General features: G+C 41.3%; 1 protein-coding gene and 1 non-coding gene across 5 annotated transcripts in view; one reads left to right on the top strand and one right to left on the bottom strand.

Moving 5' to 3' along the window:
• Positions 1-11,235: 11,235 nt before the first annotated feature.
• LOC130019821 (U6 spliceosomal RNA) lies at positions 11,236-11,342 on the top strand. The gene has a single exon (XR_008791893.1). It is a non-coding gene; the product is annotated as a U6 spliceosomal RNA (small nuclear RNA).
• Positions 11,343-13,010: 1,668 nt separating this feature from the next.
• The window catches only part of CHN1 (chimerin 1), a 190,028-nt gene continuing 179,402 nt past the window's right edge, over positions 13,011-23,636 (bottom strand). For all 4 annotated transcript variants that reach the window (XM_056110491.1, XM_056110492.1, XM_056110493.1 and 1 more), the window contains 3 exons: positions 19,883-20,020; positions 15,363-15,468; positions 13,011-13,925 (listed from right to left, as the gene is read on the bottom strand). In XM_056110491.1, coding sequence (XP_055966466.1) covers positions 13,754-13,925; positions 15,363-15,468; positions 19,883-20,020 — 416 coding nt within the window. In that variant the 3' untranslated portion in view covers positions 13,011-13,753. The remainder of the gene's footprint in view (positions 13,926-15,362; positions 15,469-19,882; positions 20,021-23,636) is intronic.

Below are 23,636 nucleotides of genomic sequence, written 5' to 3' on the forward strand. Positions count from 1 at the left end.
TCACTAGAGCTGTCTGCCCAGGTCTTTTCATAACTAATCTGACTGTACCTGTTGCAGTAGGGCCTTGGGTGATTCTAGCCTACAGTGAGGGCCAAGGAACACTGATCTGGGTCTTCCCAGAGCAGCAGCAGCAGCCCCTGGGAACTGGTTAGAAATACAGATTTGGGGCCAGAGAGATAGATAGCATAGCAACAGGAAGGTGCTCACCTAATATGTAGCCAAGCCTGATTCAGTCCCTGGCACTGCATATAGTCCCCAGAGCCCAGCCAGGAGTGATCCCTGAGCACAGAGGAAGGAGTAATTCCTGGGCACTGCAAGGAATAGCTCATCCCACCCCCCGATCCCTGCACAAAAGAATCACGACCATCCTGTTATTCGTCGATTGCCTCGAGCAGGCCCCAGTAACGTCTCCTTCATCCTAGCCCTGAGATTTTTAAGAAAGTGCTATATTCAAGGCTTTTTAGGAGAAAGAGACCCATCATTGTTACTGGTATTTGGCATATTGGGTACACCACGGGGAGTTTGCCAGACTCTGCCGTGTGGGCAGGTTACATTCTGTAGCCTGCCAGTTTGTCCAAAGTAGGAATGAGATAATAAGATGTCATAATAAGATGTTGCGCGCCCGCAAATGCGGCCGCGCAGTTCCGGGAGCAGGTTTTAATAGTCTCTGAGTCTTGGCCGCTGATGGAATTACACGGCGCCAGGGGGCCAGTTGGTGGGTGTGACCCCCGCCTACTGGAATTTGGAGGATCTGGGTGGAGGATGCTCAGCCCCGATCCGAGTAGGCTTGGAGATCTCAGCCCCGGGACCTGCTTGCCTTTGTTCCTCTGCCAGTACCTTCATGTGTGCGGAGAGTGGTCTCAGCATGGTGGTGGCTGGTCCTGGAGGTCTTCGGCTGCCGTAGCCCTGGTCGGGGCGGGGAGGAAAGCTCAACCCGCTCCCCTCCAAGGGGCCCCAGCGAGGACAGCCAGGCGCGGGGGCAGGAGACTGAACTGTTCTCTTCCGGGAGCTGGTTTTTATAGTATAATATGTAGCCAACCCTGATTCAGTCCCTGGCACTGCATATAGTCCAGCACTGCATAGAGACCAGCCAGGAATGATCCCTGAGCACAGAGGAAGGTGTAATTCCTGGGCACTGCAAGAAATGGCTCATCCCACCCCCGCATCCCTGCACAAAAGTAAAGAAATAAGAGTAAAAATAAATGCAAATTTGTGGGTGCTACTCCTGAACTGTTAATTGAGAAATGCTAGAGGTGGGGACTTTATGAAGTTTTCAAGTGGATGCTGAAAGATGCTAAAGTCTGTTTGCCACACTGAGCTCTAGCCGGCTGGAGTGAGCGCAGGCAGCGGGGCTGAACCTGGCATTTTTGGTGCATGAATGCCATGAAGCTGGTCAACAACTGTTCCTGCTTCTAGAATCTTGAACGTCCTGTGCATTTCACTCTTTTGTATTTTTGTTTTCATTTGTCTCAAGATATTTTCATTTCTATTTTGATTTATGCTTTGATTCTTTGGGCTTGCAGTAGCCTCTTGTTTGATCTCCATGTATTTGAGGTTTTCCAGTCTTTCTTTTTTAAAAAATTGGTTTCTAGTCTCATGCCTTGGGAAAATAAAAAAGGAGATTGATAGGATTTAAATCTTCAAAAATGACGACGACTTGTTTTGTGGTCTGTCATGGATAGTGTTCCCTGTGTACCTGAGAATAATTTGTGTTCTGTTGTTTTGAGTGAACTGTTCTCTTTAAATCTGTCAATCCTGTCTAGTTTATTATGTCATTTAAGGAATTAAATAGAAACTGGCATATAATTTTGTGTGTGTGTGTGTGTGTGTGTGTGTGTGTCATACTCAGTGGTGCTGTGAAAAGCCTGCAGTTCTGGGGAATGATTCCAAATCCCCTCACATACAAGGCATGTGCTCCAGTCCTCTGAACAACACTCAGCACAACAGATTACTAATTGTAAGAGTTTTTTTCTTTGTTTAAAAAAAAACAATAAGTGATTTGAGGGGCTAATGAGATAGTACAGTGGGTAGGGCATTTGCCTTGCACTTGGATTCTCTGAACTTTTCTAGGAGTGATCCCTGAGTGCAGAGGTGGGAGTAAGTCCTGAGCACTATCAGGTGTGATCCAAAATCATGGTCACAGTCCTCCCCTTGTTCATCGATTTGCTTCAGCGGGCCCAGTAACGTCTCCATTGGAGACTTTTGTTGTTACTGTGTTTGGCATATCGAATAGGTCACGGGGAGTTTGCCAGGCTCTGCTGTGCGGGCGAGATACTCTCGGTAGCTTGCCGGGCTCTCCGAGAGGGGCGGAGGAATCGAACTCGGGTCGGCCATGTTGGCCGCTTGTAAGGCAAATGCCCTACCGCTGTGACCCAAATACAAAAAAAAAAAAAAAAAGAAAGAAAAAACATTCAATTTGAATTGGCAGCATCCAGTCTAGCAGATAATGAAGAGTGCTTTGAAGAGCTAAAGAAAAAACGTTTTTTGACAGAAGGGAGCAGAATAAGGAAGTGGGGCAGAATGAGAAACTTGGGTCTTTGATGGCAAGCTTTTTTTCCTATGGGGGTGGAAACTGTCTGTCAGGGAGATCACTTCCTAGTGAATGTCTGGTTTAAGATTCTGTTTCTGTGAGAGTCAAAACTGTAGTCAAATTGAGGTTTTGTTTGTTTTGGCCACTCCCAGCAATGCTCAGGGATTATTCCTGGCTCTGTACTCAGGAACCATTACTGGTTTTGCTCTGGGACACTACGGAATGCTGGGGATCAAATCTGGGTTGGCTTCTTGAAAGGAAAATGCCCTACCTGCTATACTATTGCCCCATCCCTCTCCAATTGAGTCCTGATTTGGTGTCATGATCATAGCATACATGACTCCATTTTGAACCAGTAGTCTTTTTTTGTTTTTAGACCACACTCAGAGGTGCTCATGGCATACTCCTGGCTCTGTGCTCTGAGATCACTCCTGGTGGGCTTGAGGGGGCCATATGGCATGCCAGGGATGGAATCCCAGTCAGCTGTGTGCAAGGTAGCCCCTCTATTTGCTGTACCTTTGCTCTGGCCTCTCTGTCCTGTTTTCAACAAAATCTCGTCTTTCAGGCTGTGGAGGTAGCATAAAGGGCTGGAATGCATGCTGTGCTTGCTGGGAGGTCTGGGTTGAGCTCCAGATCCACATGATACCCCAGAACTGCCGGAAGTCACCTTGTGATCATTATCAAGTGTGGCCACAAAGGTAAAGGTAAGGTAAAGGCCCTCCCGTTGATCATCGATTTGCTCAAGCGGGCCCAGTAACGTCTCCATTGGAGACTTTGTTGTTACTGTGTCTGGCATATCAAATACTCTCGGTAGCTTGCCGGGCTCTCCGAGAGGGGCGGAGGAATCGAACTCGGGTCGGCCATGTTGGCTGCGTGCAAGGCAAATGCCTATCTTCTTTTGAAAACCAGTGTTTCTGACTTGTTCTTTCAATCCAGTGTTCTCCCTTGAATCTCTCTCTCTCTCTCTCTGCTTTTTTGCACACTGGAGAAGTCTGTACTTGGCTCTTAAATGTGTATTCCTCTCTTTCTCGCCCCTCATGTCTAAGCAAATTTTGTTCAGAAAAAAAACTCTCTTGCATCACTAAAAATAAAAATTAAGTGTTTCTTTATTGACTCCCTGACTACTGACTCCCTATCTGTCCACTGGTGACAGTGGGGTATGAGGATTGTGTTGCTATCCTATTCTCACTAGGTCTGTTATTGTTTTATATTTGGGTGCTTCTATTTTGGGTCCATAAACATAAATGTTACATCCTCTTGCTGGGTTAATCCTTTGATCATTATGCAATGTTCTCTTTGTGTCTTTTATTCAAGTATTTTCACTAATTTGTGTTTTGTCAGATACAAATATAGTAACCCCCGGGGAGCTGGGGTCCAGGTGCACCATCTCATGCATGACATAGGGGAGCCTTGTGGCAGTGACTATGGGGGGCTTGTCTGTGTGCCCAGCAGAAGTGGCTTAGGGGCCAGCAGTGTGAGAAGTGTGTGGTAGAGCAAAAGAAGGGGACAGTGTATTCAGGGTCATCTGCATTTTTTTTTTTAGTTGTCTTTTAGCCTGTGGGTTTTTTTTTTTTAAATTTTTTTTTAGTGAAACACCATGAGGTACAGTTGTAGATTTACAAATTTTTGTGCTTGGGTTTCAGTTATACAATGATCAAACACCCATCCCTCCACCAGTGCCCATTTTCCACCACCATCGGTCCCAGTATCCCTCCGCATTCTTGACCAGCTCACTCATCCAGGACAAAGTTAGAGACACAAAAATGTCTGATGGCAAGGCTTGGGCTGAGTCTTTCGTGAAATGAACTGCAAAGGACCCATATCGATTTCTTTTAGAGGTTGGGGGTGGGGCACGCCCAGTTGTGCTCAGGACTTACTTCTGGTTCTGTGCTCAAGGACCAGTTCTGGCAGGGCTTGGGCAACCATATAGGATACTGAGCCTCAAACCTGGGTTGGTCACGTGCAGACAAGCACCCTACACATTGGACTATTGCTCTGGTCCCCCACATGACTTTCTTACAATAGTTATTTTGGCCTTTTCTCCATTGTTTTTAGCAAGTGAAGAATTGTCTTGGAAATTGGCCAAGACAGAAGAAGAAAAGGAACAAAAAGAAGAAACAAAAACATCAAAAAAATTGCAAAAGCTAAAAGACTAAAAAAAAAAATTGATGAATAAACAGTTCTGCAACTGAAAGAAAATCATTTAGAAAATCATGCAGCTTTGGGAGGAGCCATTAAGGCTTCTTTGCTGATTTTTATGGTGCTATTATTTAGTAAGTGAATCAGAACATATGGACGATCATCATGTTCTGACCTCCTACTGTAGCAACTTTCAGGCTTTCTGTTGAAGTCAATGTAAATATGCATTTATTGTGCTGCGATTTTTTTCCTAATTGGCTTAGTTATCTGCCATTTTGTAGCTTCTGTGTTGACATAAAAACATCCAGTTGAGAAAAATGACTTCAGATTAAAAAATAAAAGTATTCAAAGAATGGTTTTAAATGGGCTTCAGTTCTGGACAAAGGAAATTGAGAATATGAAAAATCAGAATTTATTTGAGGTGAAAGTAAATTGTAGCTAAAAAAGTTTATTTATTATATCTTTATAATTTTTGTTTCTTGAAATAGAATAATTTCTGGCTTTGTCAAATCCAATCATATTAATCATAATCATATTTTTTTGATTTTAGCCTTTGAGATAGTAGTAATTATAAAGAAAAATTAAATATAATTTATGAAGATTCCTTACTATTTTGACCATCTATTGGATATAATAACTTTTGTACTTAAAAGCACTGCCACTGTTTTAGAGATGACTTTATTGAGTAGAGTAAGATGATTTAAAGCTTTCAGGAGGGGGCTTGGGAAGTTTCTCTAATGGTAGAGCTCTTGCTTTGCATATAAGGCCCTGGGTTGGACCCTTAACACCACCAAAAAAAAAAAAAGAGCTTTCAGGAAAGATGCGAACCAAGCCTTGTGGTACCTTGGAGCCAGTTTATTCCTACTTGCGCTAGTAGTAGTAATATTAGTTAGAATGTCTTAACAGATTGTCAAATAATTTACTGGCCAAATAGATACCTCTTATTTTTTACATTCCACTTATTGATAGGACTCATGTAGTAATGATGTTCCTTATTCCTTTTTATTGAAGGGGTTCATGGGAAGAACATTTTAAATATTTACATTTATTTTAAGAAACACTTAAAATAATGGTTAAACCATTCATTGATAAGTACCAATGTCAGGCTTCAAATTTGGAAAAATGTTGTGGTGCAGAACCAATAGTTGGATTCAAAGCTAACTTATGTCAAAATGAAAATGTTATCTTTGTAAATAAAGAGCTAAACGATATTTCTTGCAATTAGGAAATATATATTTTTACCATTAAATATGGCTTTTTAAAATATATGCAGGGTCTAATAATTTTATTCATGTCAGAATTTAATGACTTACAATGTTGTTTTTAATTCTTATGATAAATTTTAAATAAAAATTTGCTTGATAGTTTTTATTTTAAAACTGGATATTGAAATTAATTGAAACTGGATATTGAAATTAATTTGATACTTATTTTTATTTATTTTTTGCTTTTTGGGTCACACCCGGCGATGCTCAGGGGTTACTCCTGGCTTTGCACTCAGGAATCACTCCTGGCAGTGCTCAGGGGACTATATGAAATGCTGGGAATTGAACCCGGGTCGGCCGCATGCAAGGCAAATGCCCTACCCACTGTGCTATTGCTCCAGCCCCTAATTTGATACTTATTAAAACAAAAACCAAATATAGCATCCCCACATTTCAGCTATGTATAGACTACCCTTCCCCTTTCAGGCTGAGTCATACTACAAATGAGTCTTTGGGAGGCAGTGGACAGAAGAGCTTTCTTAAGAGAAACAAAAACAAAAACAAAAACAAAAACACCCATTCAGCTATTCTTTCTCTTTTGATTGAACACTTTAGTCCCTTTACATTAATTATCCATAGGTCTGTAATTTACATCATATTATCCATTGGTTTTCCTTGGGGGGCGGGGAACACACACAGTGGTGTTTAGGCTTTATTCCTGGCCCTGTATTCAGGGTCCCTGGCTGGGCTTCTGGGACCATATGTGGTTTCGGGTCTGCCTTGTGCAAGGTAAGTGCCCTACCCACTCACTGTACCATCCCTCTGGCCCCTAAATTTCCTTTTATCCTTTGTGTGTCTACTACAGGTTTTTGCTCTAGTAGATTTAATTATTAGTTTAGGCAGCATGTCTGCAATATAGTTTAGGCAGCATGTCTGCAATAATTCTAATAATTATGATTTTAATGTACAGTTACCATTTCACCACTACCATTTCGAAGTGTGAAGACCTTCCACCCATATCTGTATATCACACCCAATCTCCCCTGTTATCCTCCCTCTCTTCTTTCCTCTTACTTGGCATTTCAGTTCTGTAATCCAGAGCCAAAGGTTTGCTATCATTTAATACCTTCCATTCCTTTATGTTGGTTCTTTCTATACCACAGAAAAGTGGTATAGAAATCAGCCAGTATTTGTCCTTCCTCTTATTTCACTTAACATGATACTCACCTGCCCATGGGAATCCCCTGAAGTTTTGCATTTTGTCTGTTTATCATGTTTATAGAAAACGACAAAGCATATACATATTAGCCTATTTTGAGATGATAAGGGTGTCAATGTGTGTCCTGAAAGTTCTATGCTATTACCTGTCCCAATCACCCAGGTTTTAGCTTTTTGGTATCACAATGTTGCTAAGCTCTGGGGGCAGAGTGCTGGTGTATTTGTACAATATGACCATGTCATTTCCCTTCTAATATAGTTTGGATAACAATAAAAAACCACCATGCCTGCAACAAAAACTCTACTTCTTACTTATGAAAGATCCATTTTGGTGATTTACTCTGTGAGTCATTTAAGTCTCTAAACATGACCTCCTCTGCTTTTGTGTTAGCTAAGTAGTTAAGTGGCACAGTTAGCTAAGTAGTTGTTTCAGAACAAGAAAAAAACAATCCTAAGATTCCTAGTCACCAGCAGATGTTACTGCCACAACGTAATTTTGTCTCTGAACAACAAACACTGCAAAGTGTGCAATGGAGGTCCAATGATTAGGTCACCAGCACCAACCACATAGTCTTGTGTTTTGTGCCATTGGTGGAAAAAAACAATAAAGGAAAATATTTATATTCTAAATGCCATAACTGAAAGACCACTGAACATATCGAGAGTGGAGGCAGAGAGTACAGGGTTTAAGGTCCTTGCCTTGTATGTGGCTCATACAAGGTGTCTCCAACATCACCTGTCTCCCTAAGCACTGAGCAGCCCTCAGCACAGGGCTGGGGTAGCCATCTGCTCTCCCCCAATACTGGTGTCGCCCCAACCCTTACCCCCAAATAATTTGTAATGATCAATAAAATTCATAGATTAGGATTTTCCTTACACTGTGTGGAAATATATGAATCATAATTTTGCCTTTTGATTTTGTATTTTAATTTAAAGATGTGAAATATCAATTGATGTAAGATTCTTGTTTGATATGCAGGAGAAATGAATCAATTTTACTTTAAAAACTGGACACTGAGAAGCTCTAACAACTCATAGAAGAATATGTTGAAGGCAATAAACGTTCGAATCTTTAATAATAAAGGTATTAATACAATCAATGCTAATAAAATTGTTACTTGGTTTTAGGATTTGGTGTATTAATCATAATCTAATTCTTTGATTGTATAAAACTAATGGAAAATAACACTTTTTTCCCCTTCATTAGTATTTGGGAACTGTGAAGACTGTCACAGTCTGTTTATATTTTGTTTGGGGGCAACAATTAGTGGTACTCAGTTATTTTACTCCTGGCTTGTTGGAACGTGGCATCATTCCCAGCGGTGCTAGGAGAACCATGGAGTGTTGGGGTTGGATTTAGGACTCCTGCTTGCAAAGCATATGCTCAGCTCATTGAGCTGTCTCTGGCCTGTCAGTCTTTGTTGATACTGTTTTGTGCCACACCTGGTGATGCTAAGGGCTTACTCCTGGTTCTGTGCTCAGGGATCACTCCTGGTGGTACTTGGGAAACCTAAAATGTGGCTCAGCTTGAACTGGGGTTAGAGGCATGCAAAGTGGAAGCCTTATCCCTTGGTGCCCCCACTCAAAGTCATCATTATGTTTTAGACAATTAGTAAAGCTCTAAGCTATCAGGATGATACCATCTATTGAATAGATAGCACAATCACCTACTTCAGGTAAGAGAGACAAAGGGGCTAGCGAATGTCTGGAAGAGGATGACATAATGGAATTTTTTTCCGTCCTTTGTTTTCCCAATCACCTGGCAGGGATTGGCATTTATGTAGTTTTGCTTTTGATGCTTCCAAATAAGCTCCACTGGGTCTAAAGTCATCCTCATTTCATCTCTAACTTCTTTATTGGTGAAGTGAGTGTTGAAGGGTGGCTTAAAAGTAGTATATGGAACAAGAAAACTATGGCTTATGAGTTCACATGTCTGTGGTAGAAAGGCACGCGCGTGCACACACACACACACACACACACACACACACACACACACACTACCTTGTTTTCACTTTCTGTTGATGTTAATGACGAGGCCCATAGGAAATAAGATGCTTCCTGAGAAAAAAGATAAAATTCAAGTTTGACTAGGCCAAAGAGACCCATAAGTTTCTTGAGAACCAGAAATGCTCTTGTTCCCAGGCCTACTACTGTGCGTGGCCCATGGGGAACGTGCAGGAAATGGATGAGGACTGAGGAATGTAGATGCACCAGAGGCCCCGGGTTTGCGCTTCATTTGAAGTGAGAAGGCAAGAACCAGCTTTCAAGTAACTTAGACCAGCTGGTAGCCCCTTGATGATGTGATCCTCCCATTGGCCATTTCTTCCATTCCACCATGATGCCAATCAAATGTCAGAACCAACCAGATGTTGGATAGAAGTGTAAGGTGTGACAGAGATATTATACAGAGATGACTCTTCAGTTCAATGAATGAAATGTCTGGGCCAGAGTGATAGTATAGAGGGTAAGGCATTTGCCTTGCACTAGTCCAACCTGGGTTTCTATCCCTGGCATCCCACATGGTTCTTTGAACACAGTTATTCCTGAGTGCAAAGCCAGGAGTAATCTCTGAGCATCACCAGGTGTGTCCGCCCCCTCCAACAAAAGAAAGCAAAGCACAAAAAATGGAAATATTTTCTTCCCTTAACACGAATTGCCAAAGCCAAGTGCCACAGGCAAATCAAGTGATAATGATGCTTAGTAATTTTTTTAAAAAAGGTATTATCCCTATGACTAGGACACACTGGGGAGAAGGAAGCTGCACAACCTGCTTTCCCAGAGTTCATTTTCAAAATAGACCTTTTTTGAACCGGAGAGATAGTACAATCAATATTGTAAGTTGCCTGGTGCACGCAGCCACTGGGTTTGTTCTTCAGCATCCCATATGGTCTCCTGAGTCCCACCAGGAGTGATCCCTGAACACAGAACCAGGAGAAAGCTCAGAAAATTGCTGGATGAGGTCCCAAAACAAAAACAAACGAAAAATATCCTTTGTCCTTTAAGGGTATTTAACCAGTATAGGAGACCAAAAACTTGAAAATACTTTGTGAGATATGAATACTCAATTATAAAGAAACCTTCTATTTGAGCCCGAGAAATAAACAGAAACACTTTGATAATAGCTATTCTTGCACTTAAAGACATTTTAATCTTGATTTAGACAAGAACTATTTCCTCTGGCCAGCTGGTATAAAAAAACTGGTGTTTAAAAATAACCAAAAAAATATGGAGGTTCAGAACATCTTTGATTTTTTTTAAATAAATAATTTCTTTATCTTTGGCTTCTGGGCCACTCAACAGTTCTTAGAGCTTACTCTCGATTCTGTGCTCAGGGATCACTCTGGAAGGCTCAGGGGAGCATATAGGTTGCCAGGGGTTGAACCAGGGTTGGGCTTGTGCACAGCAAACACGTAATCCACTCTCTTTAGCACTCTCTATAGCTTCTCAACAATCTCTTTGAAGCTATGGATCTAAAATGTATAATAAAAAACTTCACATTGACGGCAGAGTATCTGTAGTGCTGACAAATTTCTGGGTGCTTATGGAGAGGCCTTATTGGTGAAAATAAGGAGAAACCTCTGCCTCATCATAAAAGATCATCATGTGGGCAAGTTACTAGTTAATAGCAGATGTATGAAAGACTCTAATTGTAGAGTATGAACTTCCATTAGCAATGGAAAATTACTGTGTCAGGTCAAAAGTGTATTCCCAAATTCTAAATTCCAGAGTGCTTGGATGAAATAGCTGCTGTTCTTTTTTGGGGGAGAGATGGGGTACACCCAGTAGTGCTGAGGAATTACTCCTGGCTCTGCACTCAGAAATTACTCCAGGCTGTGCTCAGGGGACCATATGGGATGCTGAGTATCGAAGCCTGGAAGCTGCGTGGAAGGCAAATGCCTACCCGCTCTACTATTGCTCCTTGCCCTGTAGCTACAGTTTGTATCTTCAAGATGTATCTACACATCTTGAAATGAGCTCTGCATCCATCTTTAAAACATATCAATGCCTGGTCTGAAGATAAAGTCAGAACTTTAGTTAAGCATTTGCTTGATTCTGTGATCAGGTATAACTTCTTCACAGATTTATCTGTAATTCTAATGCGTCTCCTAGAAATATCTGTTCCTTTTTAAAAATAGGGTGAATGTACTCACTCTGGCAGCACGTATACTAAAATTGGAAGATACAGGGAAGATTAGCATGGCCCCAGGGTGAGGATGACATGCAAATTGGTATACATATATAAAATAAATAAAAAATGAGGGAGTGTGATCTATTACTTTTCTTTATGACTGAATTTCTCCTTGCAAAGGAATTTGTACAAAATTCAATTTAGATTCATATGATCAGATTTTGGAGAAAAACATATTTCAAAGGTTGTCAAAAGCAGTGCCTTATGTTTTACTGCCTTTCAGTGACCTCCACTGAAAAAGAACATACCTGTGTTTAATGATACTCTGTACTTTATTAATCCTATTGTCCAGAATTGCTTGGTGCAATGGCATTTTCCATAGATGCTGGCTGAGAAAAGGTGATGGACTATCTCCTCACTGTCACTGTCACTGTCCTCCCATTGTTCATCGATTTTCTCGTGCGGGCCCAGTAACGTCTCCATCGGAGACTTTGTTGTTACTATGTTTGGCATTTCGAATACATCACAGGTAGATTGCCAGGCTCTGCTGTGCGGGCGAGATACTCTCGGTAGCTTGCTGAGCTCTCCGAGAGGGGCGCAAGAATTGAACTCGGGTCGCCCATGTTGGCTGCGTGCAAGGCAAATGCCCTACCACTGTGCTATTGCTCTCCTCAACAGCCACAAAAATTAATGTGTGCTATTGACAGGATTTTGGTATTTCTGGCATATCTGAGAATATATATGGAACTATAAATACATATATACCAGAATTTAAGGAGAAAATAGTTCTCAACTTCACAGTTGTGTGATTCACATAAGAGGTAGCTATAGCTATACATTTATCTATCCAATAGATCATTTGTCCTTTCTTTCACCCTATTTTGAGCTTTGCTTTCTTTTTTTTGTTGGAGGGGGAGGGCTCATACCCCATGATGCTCAGGGCTTTTTTGCTTTATACACAAGGATCATTCCTGGTGATGCTCAGAGGACCATATGTTGTGCCAGGGATAGAACTATATCCTCAATGACTATATTTTTCTGAATATGCACATTAGTAAAACATGCTACCAACTTCTTACTTTAGCCTAGGAGCAAAAAATATGGACAAACTCATTATTCTGTCAATTTCTACTATCTTTTAGTCTTGAGAGTATTAAGGATTTATTAAATCAAAAGCAAAACAAAGGATTAAAAAAGCAAAACAAAACAAAACTGGTCCTTGTATCCCCTCTTCTTTTCCCTCCCCCATAACATAGGACTTGTGTTCTGGAAGGACACTCAACTGACAGAGGAGGAAAGAGATCAGAAGTCGGCTGCTCCAAGCTACGTGAGTGGCAAAGTCAGGCCCACTGTCCCAGATTGCTGGGTTCTGGCTGAAGCAACTTCCGCTCTTCAGTGTGAGGAAGGCCACTATCTGGCAGCCTACCATCAACGCAACTGTGTGTAAACATCACACATCTGTGATGCTTAACTGTTTAAAGTTACACACTTTAGAAAGCCTGATTTCTTTTTCAGATAACTCTAGAAGGATCTAGAGTGATTCTACCTGCCCTCCAGCCCCTATTTCGCCCAAAAGGCAAGAAAATATTTTAGACTTCTGCAGAGTATACAAGAAGAAAAAGAAACCCAATGAATGGGTGCTTCCTTTTGAAGCAGTTTAAAATTATTATTTCAGGAGTTTAACACAAAAGTTTCCGTGGTAAACAAGGGAGAGAGAACACAATATTAAATGACCAACACATTTTTTCTGAATGCTTACAACCATGGGAAAAAAGTAAGCTATTGATAGTTTGATTTCTAAAAGTCAAATTTAATAAATTAATAAATGCATGCCAGATAAGAGCACAAGATTACAACTGAAAACCAGTAATTTAGCAGAAAATGCTCTGGTTGTATTTTTTTAAAATTTTATTGATATGGATAATTTACTAAAGTAACAAATCTGAAAACACATTTTTGTTCTTTTTTTTTTTTTGGCTGGAAAGAAAGTACTATGTGAGAGAACTAAGAGAAAGCAGAAATAAAGCATCTGAGAAAAATAGGCGTATGCTATTCTATGGCAAGGTCGCAGGTCAAAGTGCTGTTTTATCCATTTGTTGGGTGCATGTTTACAGAAGCATCAGAAAGCAATGACGTATAGAAGAACCCAAAGAGAGGCCACGACAGATTTACGCTGCGAAACATGCGGAATATCAACCACAGGCTACCCAGGACGAAGAGGCGGTGCGGGCTGGTTTTCTCCTTTATGTGGGGTTCCCGTGCCAAACAGGGGGCTAATCATGCAATAGCTTGCGTTTCTCTTAACATGATAAACACCCAGGAGTACTAGAACTGGAAAGCGTGTGTTCACTGTTTTACAAGGAGAGCTGTGCGGTGCTACGGAAACAACAGAAAGTTCCTTCATTTTGATCTGGTTATCTGCTCAAACTCTGACCAAGAAATCAGGATTCAGCTAGGAGAGCCAATTAAATGACTATAAAACATTCCTTCATCTGTAAAGCATTTCTTTCCTCCCTCCCCCAGACCGAAACTTCAAAATAAAATGTCTTCATTCTTGATAAGCAGCTCTACCACCAGTCTTTGATACCGGATGTCATTCAGTGCTGCCATGGCGTCCAGCTCTGGAGACCGCATGAGGGTTGGACCAAATACAATCCCCAGGTTTTCTGCGTTCATAAGATTCTCCTTTTCATGGAGGGTCACTCTGAAAAACAAGTAGCACAGTGTGAAGTGCTGAAATTCCTGGGTTGCTATCTTGTACTGGGCACTACAACCCCAACCAGACACACTCTAGGGACTGGAAAAACATACTGATAACCTCAAGGTTATAGGTCTGTGCTTTAAAATACCGGCTTTCCTCAGAGCAGCCCTCCCTCCACTTTGGCCACCTTATTTCTGGCTGAATAATTTTTGCACCTGGGCAGCTTTCTTAGGGTGGGACAGTAAGAAAGTTAAGAGGAAATGGCTGGGGACAGTGCTAGGATAGGTCTTTTTTGACTATTACAGAAAAAGGCACAGAGACAACTCTTGGAAAGTTATTCCTTTGCTTGAGTGTGGAGTATTCACATTTTGCATCCAACTGTGAAGCAAACTGGAATTCACACATAAAATTGAAAGTACACTAGACACATGCTATATTGAGCGCATTCCCTCTTATCCAAGAGCACCGTGAGTTAAAATTTACCTCCAGTTAACTCATATGTAAAGCCCACACAAAAAAGAATTAAGTTCTGCTTTTATTTCTGATTGGTCTTACACTGAGAAACCCTAAAACCACACCAAAAACCAGATGTATAATTTTAGGAACTTTACTTCAACTGATTAAAGATGTCCAAGTAGGAAAATAAAGTTACATCAGCACTTCAAACATTAAACCAGAACTAATGGAAATACCGCTTTCCATTTCTTGCTTCATTCCTTCACTCTTCACATCATTTTGAGTGTTTGCAACATAAATTCATAATCTAAAATATCAACACCAAGTCTGAAGTGTCTATTCCATTTCTTTCTAACCTTAATCCTTTTACTATTTTAAAGAAATAAGAAAAATAAACTTTCTTGTGAGTTGCTTGGTTTTGCTTTATCACGATAATGTAGTTTTTATAGCCACAAGGCTTTCTCTTCTATAAAAATTAATTTGTCTCACTGGCAAAATTTCAATATTTCTGGCATATCTGAAACATATATGGAACTAAAAATGCATTTATCCAGAAACAAATTTGCATGCAGAATCCAAGCACAACTTTAGCATTCCTTCTCAACTTCCCAATTGTCCAATTTCACATTATCCATTTACCCATTAAATAGATCACTTGCCCTTTCTTTTACCATTTCTTTGGGGGCTGCGTCCTGAGGTGCTCAGGGCTTTCTCCTGGCTTTGTGCTCAGGGATCACTCCTGGCAGTACTCGGGGGACCATATGAGATTCTGAATCCTGAAATTGGATCAGTCACATGCAAGGCAAGTGTCTTAACCTGTGCTATCTCACTGGCCCCCTTTCACATTTTCATTTTATTCTTAAAACCTGAACGCCAGCCCTGGGACCTAATTTAGTGGTAAAGCGCATGCCTTACTAGTTTGATCCCTGACACTGCAGAAAGAGAGAAAAGAATACAAGCTTAAGGTCAAAGCCTGTGACTTGCCTCTTTAGATGCGCCATGAGATACCGGAGGGTCTCGCAGTGGGCAGGTGGCAGGAGTTTCAGTGCTTCATGAAGGGTTTCTAACTGCTCATCCGGATCCATAATTTCTAAAAGAGCAAGTTGAATGTCAGGAAGTAAGATCTGAATACACAATGAATTCTATTCCTGTAATGATCTGCAAGAACTGGTTTAAAAAAAAAAGCTTTTTTATAGATCCTTGCCTACTTTGGAAATTATTACATTTATTTTGGGCCCCCCAAGTAGTTCTTAGAAGAACTTGGGGCCTCCCCCTTCAACTCTATACCAGTGGTGCTGGCAGAGCTGCTAGGGACCCTGGATGTGGGGCTACTTAGGCTGTGTGGGGCCATGGTGACACCCAATGATGCTTGAGATGCTGCGGGGAGGTCAGGAGGTCCAGGGATGGAACTGGGGTCATAAGCAGGCCTGACCTGTGCCCTCATTTCTGTGCTATTTCCTCAGTCCTATACATTCTTTTAAATGGTAAAGTCCTAGATTTCCATAAGCTAAGTTTAAACACGGCACATTGTTTACTCGGACATTTTGAGGAGTTCTCAGTTTTTCCACTTGAGTGTTCTGGAGTTTGGTAATTACAAATTGGATATCGAATATAAATAATGCAACTATAAAAATTTCAGACAAATACACAGACACAGATTAAAAACTTGCCCCTCTTTAGAATATTACAGATTCAAGGAATGATACATTCCAAATAATTTGAAAATCCCCTTTCAGTGATGGCGTTTAAACAATGCTACCCGCTGCGACATTTACCGTATAGTTAATAACTGGTGTTTCTGGCTCTTCTTTAAAATGCCCTACCAACTCTGGCGACATTTTTTTTCTTTTTAAACAAGAAATCTATCCTGTAACATTTACTACTTTATTCATTAGATTAAGTTTTTGATTACTCAAAAATTACTTATGAGGATGGAGAGATATAGAATAGGAGTAAATATGCTTACTTGGCATATGGCTGACCCTGGTTCAATACTTGGCACCGTATGGTCCCCAAACACCACTGGGAGTGACACCCTCTAAGCGTCAAACTTGGAGTAGTCCCCAAGTACCGCCTGGTGTGGACCAATCTCTCCGCTCCATATGATTTAAAAAATGTAACATGAAAAATAAAATCTAAGGTCTAGAGTGATAGTACAGCAGGAAAGGCACTTGCCTTACATGTGGCTGACACAGGTTTGATCCCTGTGAACCCATATGGTCCCCTGAGTCCTACCAGAAGGGATCCCTGAGCATAGAACCAGGAGTAAGCTCTGAGCACTGCAGATGTGCACTGGGGTGCAAAATAATAAATAAATCTAATAAAAATCTATGCTCAAGGAGAAAAACTCTACTCCTTAGGATAGTCAGAAGAGAGCACTGAGGCATCTGAAGTAATTCCAAATGTTTCCCGTGATGACAAGATTCCTGAAGGAAATGCACTCTTCCAAACCCTGAAGGTGACCATCTTTTTCAGCTCAGTGTGTCAGTCAACAAACTGCATTCCTTTGAGGTCAGTTCACCAGTTGCTTCCATAATGAGAAACAACAGACATCTTTGAGGTTTGGTGTTCTCACAAAAAGAACCACAGCATATCACCACTTTTGTGCACATGCCAGGTACATGGGATGACTTTAGATGGTGGGTGTGAAGGCAAATGCAGTGGTACCCTGCCTGAGACGCAGAGTCCTGTTCTGGACAGCAGTCTTGAAATGTGAGAAGGCCACATCTGACCAGAATGTAGCATTCAAAAATACAAGACAAGGAGGCATTCCTCTCAGTGGCAATGGCTGGAGCCAAGAACTGCGAGGAGATGAATGTGGGAAATCCCAAGTATTGGCAGAACAGATCTGATAAATCTCAGAATGCGACTGGCGATCGAAAGTTTTTCATTCAAAGACACTTTGGCCATTTGACAACTTCTGCCCAAAGCTTCCCTGAAGCTGTTTGCTTTTTACCAAGATAAATAATGAATGGGCTCTGAACTGGAGGGACCTTAACGAGTGCCAATTCATGACAGTAATACCATCTCGGATACTGAACTTTTGTCATTTAATTTCTAAAATCTGGATAATTCCCTTTTTATCATAAGACTAATGAATTTGAAACGATTCCATTTTGGAACCTGAAAAATGAGTGACTTGGTTGCCTTTGAATATTCACAACCAATCTTTGAAGGGAAATCCTTAAGATAAAGGGCGGTTCTGGTGGGATTCCAAGAAAACAGCATCCCCTGCTCACAGACAGTTTACTTTATGAGACTGACCAGCAGTAAATAATAGGTATGGTGTCTTAGAATGCGTACTTGTACTGCTGCAAGTGCTATGGGAAAAACAGCAGGAGACACCAGAAGTATGTAGGGCTGCAATATTAGGTCAGATTAGACTCAACAAAAGAGAAGGTCTTGAGGGAAGACTGAGGAAGGGAGAGCAGGAACCTAGAGGAGAGGTAGGGGAGACGCCTGGGCAGAAAAGGCAGAGGAACCACTGTGCAGACCCCCGGGGAAGGCTGCCTCCTGATCGTGAAGAGATGCAAAGAGCCACGCGTGGCTGCAGCGGCATCAGCCCAGTGGGGAATAGTGGGGGAGCCTGGGTGAGTCCCCAGAAAGAACGCAGGAGGGGTCTCCCTGGTGGGTGGGTTTGCCTTGTACACAGCCAACCTGGGTTCTATCTGTGGCATCCCATATGGTCCTGCCAGGAATGATCCCAGAGTGCTACCCAGAAAACAAAACGAAAAGGATTTAGGAGAATCTAGCAGAGGCTCTCAGACTTTTGTAGTGGGCATACATATCATGGCTGGGCACCACGACAGTTTACAAGGAATCTCTTTCTTAATTTGGGACCCTTTTCTTCTTGCGTCGTGTGCCTTTAAGAGTGTTTTCTCCAGTGTGAGTCAGGACAGAAGGCCTATTCCATTTACACACTCCAGGACAATGAAACATGAGAATGGCCAAGAGGGGGAACTCTCATCAGCAAAGCAGGATGGGTGTGAGGAAAGGGGTGGTGATTTGGGAGTGCGGGGCAAGGAGGAGGCTTGGCTGCTTCTGCTAAGGAGATGCAGTGGTGTGCGGCCCCCAGACCCCCTGAGCCTGCGTCTGAATCAAGGCTCTGTCCTCTGCTAACTGGATGCCCTCAGCCGAGGCAGTGGCTAGGTTTCAGCTTTGCTCCCCAGCAGTTTGACATGGGGGCTGCTCTGGGCAAACCCTGGACTGAGGAGCCCTTTGTGGTGTGCGTGTGTGGTGGGGGGAATGTTCTCCTCCTCACGCATGGCCGCTGGACTTCTGTCTCTGGGGAGGACAGTATGCCCCCGAGGGGAGAACTGTGAGCCTGGGCAGAGAGCTAGCCGCCACCGATGCAGCCCGACGCCTCCCCAGAAGAAGAGTTAGCTCCAGTCTAGAGTCTCCCAGACTCCCAACAAGGAGCTTTGTAAACATTGAGGCACTTCTCACGGCTCTTCTCTCCGTGAGAGCCCGAGCTGACCACAAAAATTCTCAACAAACTTTCTAAAGGGGAATCTGAAAACTGGAACAAAGAAAGTCTGTACTTAATGAACTCTCAATGTCAAAAGCAAATCAGTTATTACCAAGGAGGAGATGTTATTATTTAAAAATTAACTCAACACATTGTTTTAAAAAGGAAAAAAAAACATAAATAGCATATTCTTTTTAAAAAGTAGTATAAACACTTAAAATCCGTAAAGAATTCCTCCCCTCCTTAAAAAAAAGTATCAGTTACAGGTATAATTTGTTTATATCATAAATTGGCAAATGAGCCTTTGCTTTCTCTCATTTTCTAGTTTTAACTAGAACTTAGGAAATATACTTCTTGCCCCTTAAATTATCATTTATATATCAGCACCAGTCTGCAAACTGTTTTGCTAATGACAATCACAGGATTACTAAAGAAAATGAGAATAAGAATTTGAAAACTTGTATAATGATCTTAGAGTAATATTGATGCTTGATAAACCTACTAACAACATAGCTGTGTGTTTTTTTTAAAAAAAACTGAATTTAATTAAAAAATTTTTTTCTTGTTATCAATTTTATTTCATATACAAAAGTATTAGGGCATACCTAAGGAAGACCAGTAGAAAGCTGACTTTGGCACACGAGGTTTAGTACATTCAAAAGCAATTTCAGATGGCAGAAGTCAGTCATAGCAAACCTGTTAGATAAATGTTTAAAATTCTTTTTTTTTTGTTTTTTGGGTCACACCCGGCAACGCACAGGGGTTACTCCTGGCAATGCTGGGGGGACCATATGAGATGTTGGGAATTGCACCCAGGTCAGCCGTGTGCAAGGAAAACACCCTACCCGCTGTGCCAGTGCTCCAGCCCCTAATGTTCAAAATTCTTGCAAGTGTATTAACTGTGGAAAGTGAAGGAAAGGGAAAGAATGTTTTGCAATGTTGCATTCAAGACAGGCAACCAAGAAACATAAGAGAAATGATTCTCTGGAACAGGCGGCTGTCATTAAGTTATTGGAAAAAAGCACTTCTTACTTACTGGCAGACTCGATAAACTTGGGGTAAGCGTCATATGTGATGAGTGGAATCGGTAAGTCCCTGAAGTACAGTTTCAGTGCACCAGTAATAATGTTGATGTCTTCATACATGTTCACCGAAATATCTGCTTTCTCCCCATCTTTAAAGGATGGCAAAAGAAATAAAAGTAAATATCTGTAATCACAGCAGTATCAAAACACATGAAATTTTTGTATGCAATTTTAGAGACTGGAAATGCTTCAGAGTGTGTGTGTGTGTGTGTGTGTGTGTGTGTGTCCCCTGGTGATTGTACCTAGAGCCTGATACACATAAAGCATGTGCTCTATCATTGTGCATGGTCCAATGTATGCTTTGCACTTCAAGTTGAGCAGAATAATAAATTAACAATAATAATACTAATTTATTTTATGTAATAAAATAAAAACAATCATTATTATTATACATTTAAATAATAGTTGACCAATTTTCTTCTTAAGCAAAATATTTTCTCCCACATTTCTCTTCTGGCATTGCTTTTCTGATGTGTCATTATAAAGGGGTAGCAGGTCTGGAGAGGACAAAGGTCAACAATTTCATTAAATTTCACTTAACACATTTTAGAATTCCCATGGGGAATAATATGAGGCTGCATTTTCCCTCTTTTTTTGTTTTCTAATTAACAGAGAATGTGAAAAATAATGAGATTCTCCCAATTTAAGGCTGTTAGCACAGGGCAGGAGAAAGCGTAGGGATTAAGGCATATGCTCTGCATGATCCCTGGCACCTAATGGTCTGAGCAGCCAGGCCAGGTAATCCTCAGCACTGTACACCCTGAGTAGCACCACATTCTTGAATCCTCTCATTGAACTACCAGCCCAGTTAGCTAAGAATCACTGGGAGTGATCCTTGGGCTTTCTGAGCACCCACTGGTAACACCCCTCTTCCACCCCGACAGAAAGATTCCAGCACAGAAAGTCAGCTTTGTTTCACTCCCGCTTCTTCTATATGACATTTGGATCTTATCTGAGTCTTAGGGTAGGGAGGTAATGAGAAATAGTAAAAGCAAAACAATATTTGAGAGTGCTAAAATAACATGAGAAGAAACAAGGATTTCTATAGATCAAAGAGCAGCCTCTTCAACTATCCAGCTGTTAGAATAGTTTAATCCATCCCAACACTGACAACACCAAATGCTGAGGAGAAGCCACAGGAATTCTCAATCAGTGTCGGCAGAAATCAATGTGGAAGTGCCACTTCTGAAGACAGGCAGTTTCTGACCAGGTCAAACATGCTCTTAATATACAAGCCTACAATCATGGTCCTGGATATTATGCGAGTAGTTGAAAGCTTATATCCACACAAAGCCTTGAAAAACAAATGTTTAGTGGAGTTCATGCCCAATTCAATCAGCCTAATCAATGGCTGAACAAATAGCAATACTCCTACATAAAAAAAAGAAAGAAAAACCCCAAATGTTTAAAGTAGTTATATTCACAATTTCCAAAAGGATGAAGCAACCATGATGTCCTTCAATAGGTGAATAAACAACCATAGAAGCATTATTCAGTAATTAAAAGAAATCTGTGTGTGTGTGTGTGTGTGTGTGTGTGTGTGTGTGTGTGTGAGCGGGAGAGAGGGAGAGAGAGAGAGAGGGAGAGAGAGAGAGAGAGAGAGAGAGAGAGAGAGAGAGAGAGAGAAATGGGTGGGGTGGGGAAGGAAACCCCTTTTAGTCTACTCTCCTTCCACTTCCTACTCCCAAAGTCACAGCAACCCACAAGCCTGGACAAGACCAGCCTCAAGGTGGAGTGACCCGGTGCTGGGAAATGTACATGTACACTGGTGGAGGAATGGGTGTTGGAACATTGTAAGACTGAAACCTAATCATGAACAGCTTTATAAGGGTCTATCTCACAGTGATTCAATAAAAAAACTTGTGAAAAAATAAAGAAATGAGCTATAAAAATAAGAAGACATGGTTACATGAAAATTGCTAAGTTAGTGAAATGAATAGTACTAAGAGATGCTCACCTGAAAAAGTGCATTCTCATAAAAAACTATATGATACCACAGAAAAGGTCAACTACAGGCTCAGGGGAGGAAAGGAAGGGGCAGGAGGCAGAGATTTTTATGGTGGTGAACATTCTGCATAACAATGGTGGATACAGAATATGTATTGGTCAAAATTCACAGAACTGTACAATATGACTTTAAAGTATTGATATTGGTTCATCGACTTTAACAAAAGTATTTTACTTGCATTAACTAATGCAAGATTGCTAGATACTATTTTTAGGGGAAACATTAGGAGCCCTGATGGGTCAGATTATGTTGAAAAATTCTTTTGCTAAAATTTTCTGTACTCTAAAAAGTCTTTTTTTTTTTAAAGCAGCACTTTAAAGTATTTTGGTCAATCAGATATTCATATTCAAGTGTGAACTAGACTATCAGAGTTCATGCTTCACGTTGCAATTGAAATCATGTGCATTGGCAGTACAACTAGGATAGAGTGCTTTCTGGCAGGAAAAGGCATATGGAAAAGGAACTAGGTAATGGGGTCCTAGGACCTAAAGAAGAGGAAGGGGAGGCAGAGTGATAGTACAGTGGGTAGGGTGCTGCTTGCTTTGCATGTGGCCAACCCACGTTTGACTCCCAGAACCACATAATGGTCCTCCAAGCACTGCCAGGGCTGATTCCTGAAAGCAGATCCAGGTGTAAACCCAGAGCACCACCGGATGTGTCTCAAAAAAAAAAAAGGTCTCTCCAGCCCCAAATCACAATTCTTATAATTCATCTACATGATGGGCTAAAGAGAATTAATGGGTGGGGAGGATGTTGTTGCTCAGAAACCTTCTACAGTTCTGATATTCTTTCTCTGAGGTGATACTGGGTTCATGCTATCTCAGTCCACTCTCCTTCCACTTCCTACTCTTAAAGTCACAGCAACCCTCAGGCCTGGACAAGACCAGCCTCAAGGTGGAGCAAGGGCCTCTCTGTTGCCAGGGTCCTTCACTGACCCTGCTTCTTGGCGTTCAGCCAAGGCACAGCTACAGTCCACTTCCACTCATGCTTTCACTTTAGCATACATGTCTCTGAGAAAATCTCTTCTGATCTCTAGCACCCCCCTACACCCCAATGGACAAGGTTAAGATCCCAGTTATGTTTTCTTCTATGGCATTTATCCAATGAAATCAAACATCACTGTAATTATTTAACATGACCCCTTCCTGAGTGTGATGACAGAATGTACCATTCCATGAACTGCCGGACAGAAAGCCATGGTCTTCAAAACATAGCTGCTGTTTCAAAAATACTTCTGAGTATTAATTTTATTATGGGTTTTTAAAAAATTTTCTTTGTGGGATTGGGGCTCTGGGCTACACTCACTGATGCTCAGAGCTTACTCCTAGCTGTGTTAGGGACTAGGTATAGTGCTAGGGATTGAAGCAGGGTTAGTCACACATAAGGCAAGGGCTTTAATCCCTGTACTATCTCTCTGACACATTCTAATATTTATTACAGAAGGTAATAAGTATTATAAAAGTTAGACATGGAATCGAACTTTAAATGTCAAAGGTAAATAAGCTTCTGCCAGAGAGATAGTACAATGGTTACAGGCATGCCTTGCATGTTGCTGACCCAGGTTTGATATCCAAATTCCTGTATGATTGCCTTATCACTGCCAAGAATAATTCCTGAGTGCAGATCCAAACCCGAGCAACTGCCAGGTATGTTCCAAACAAACAAACAACAACAACAACAAATAGTAAATAAGCTTC

This window comes from Sorex fumeus, unplaced genomic scaffold (assembly GCF_029834395.1).
Source record: "Sorex fumeus unplaced genomic scaffold, SorFum_2.1 ptg000009l, whole genome shotgun sequence".
NCBI classification, from domain to species: domain Eukaryota; kingdom Metazoa; phylum Chordata; class Mammalia; order Eulipotyphla; family Soricidae; genus Sorex; species Sorex fumeus.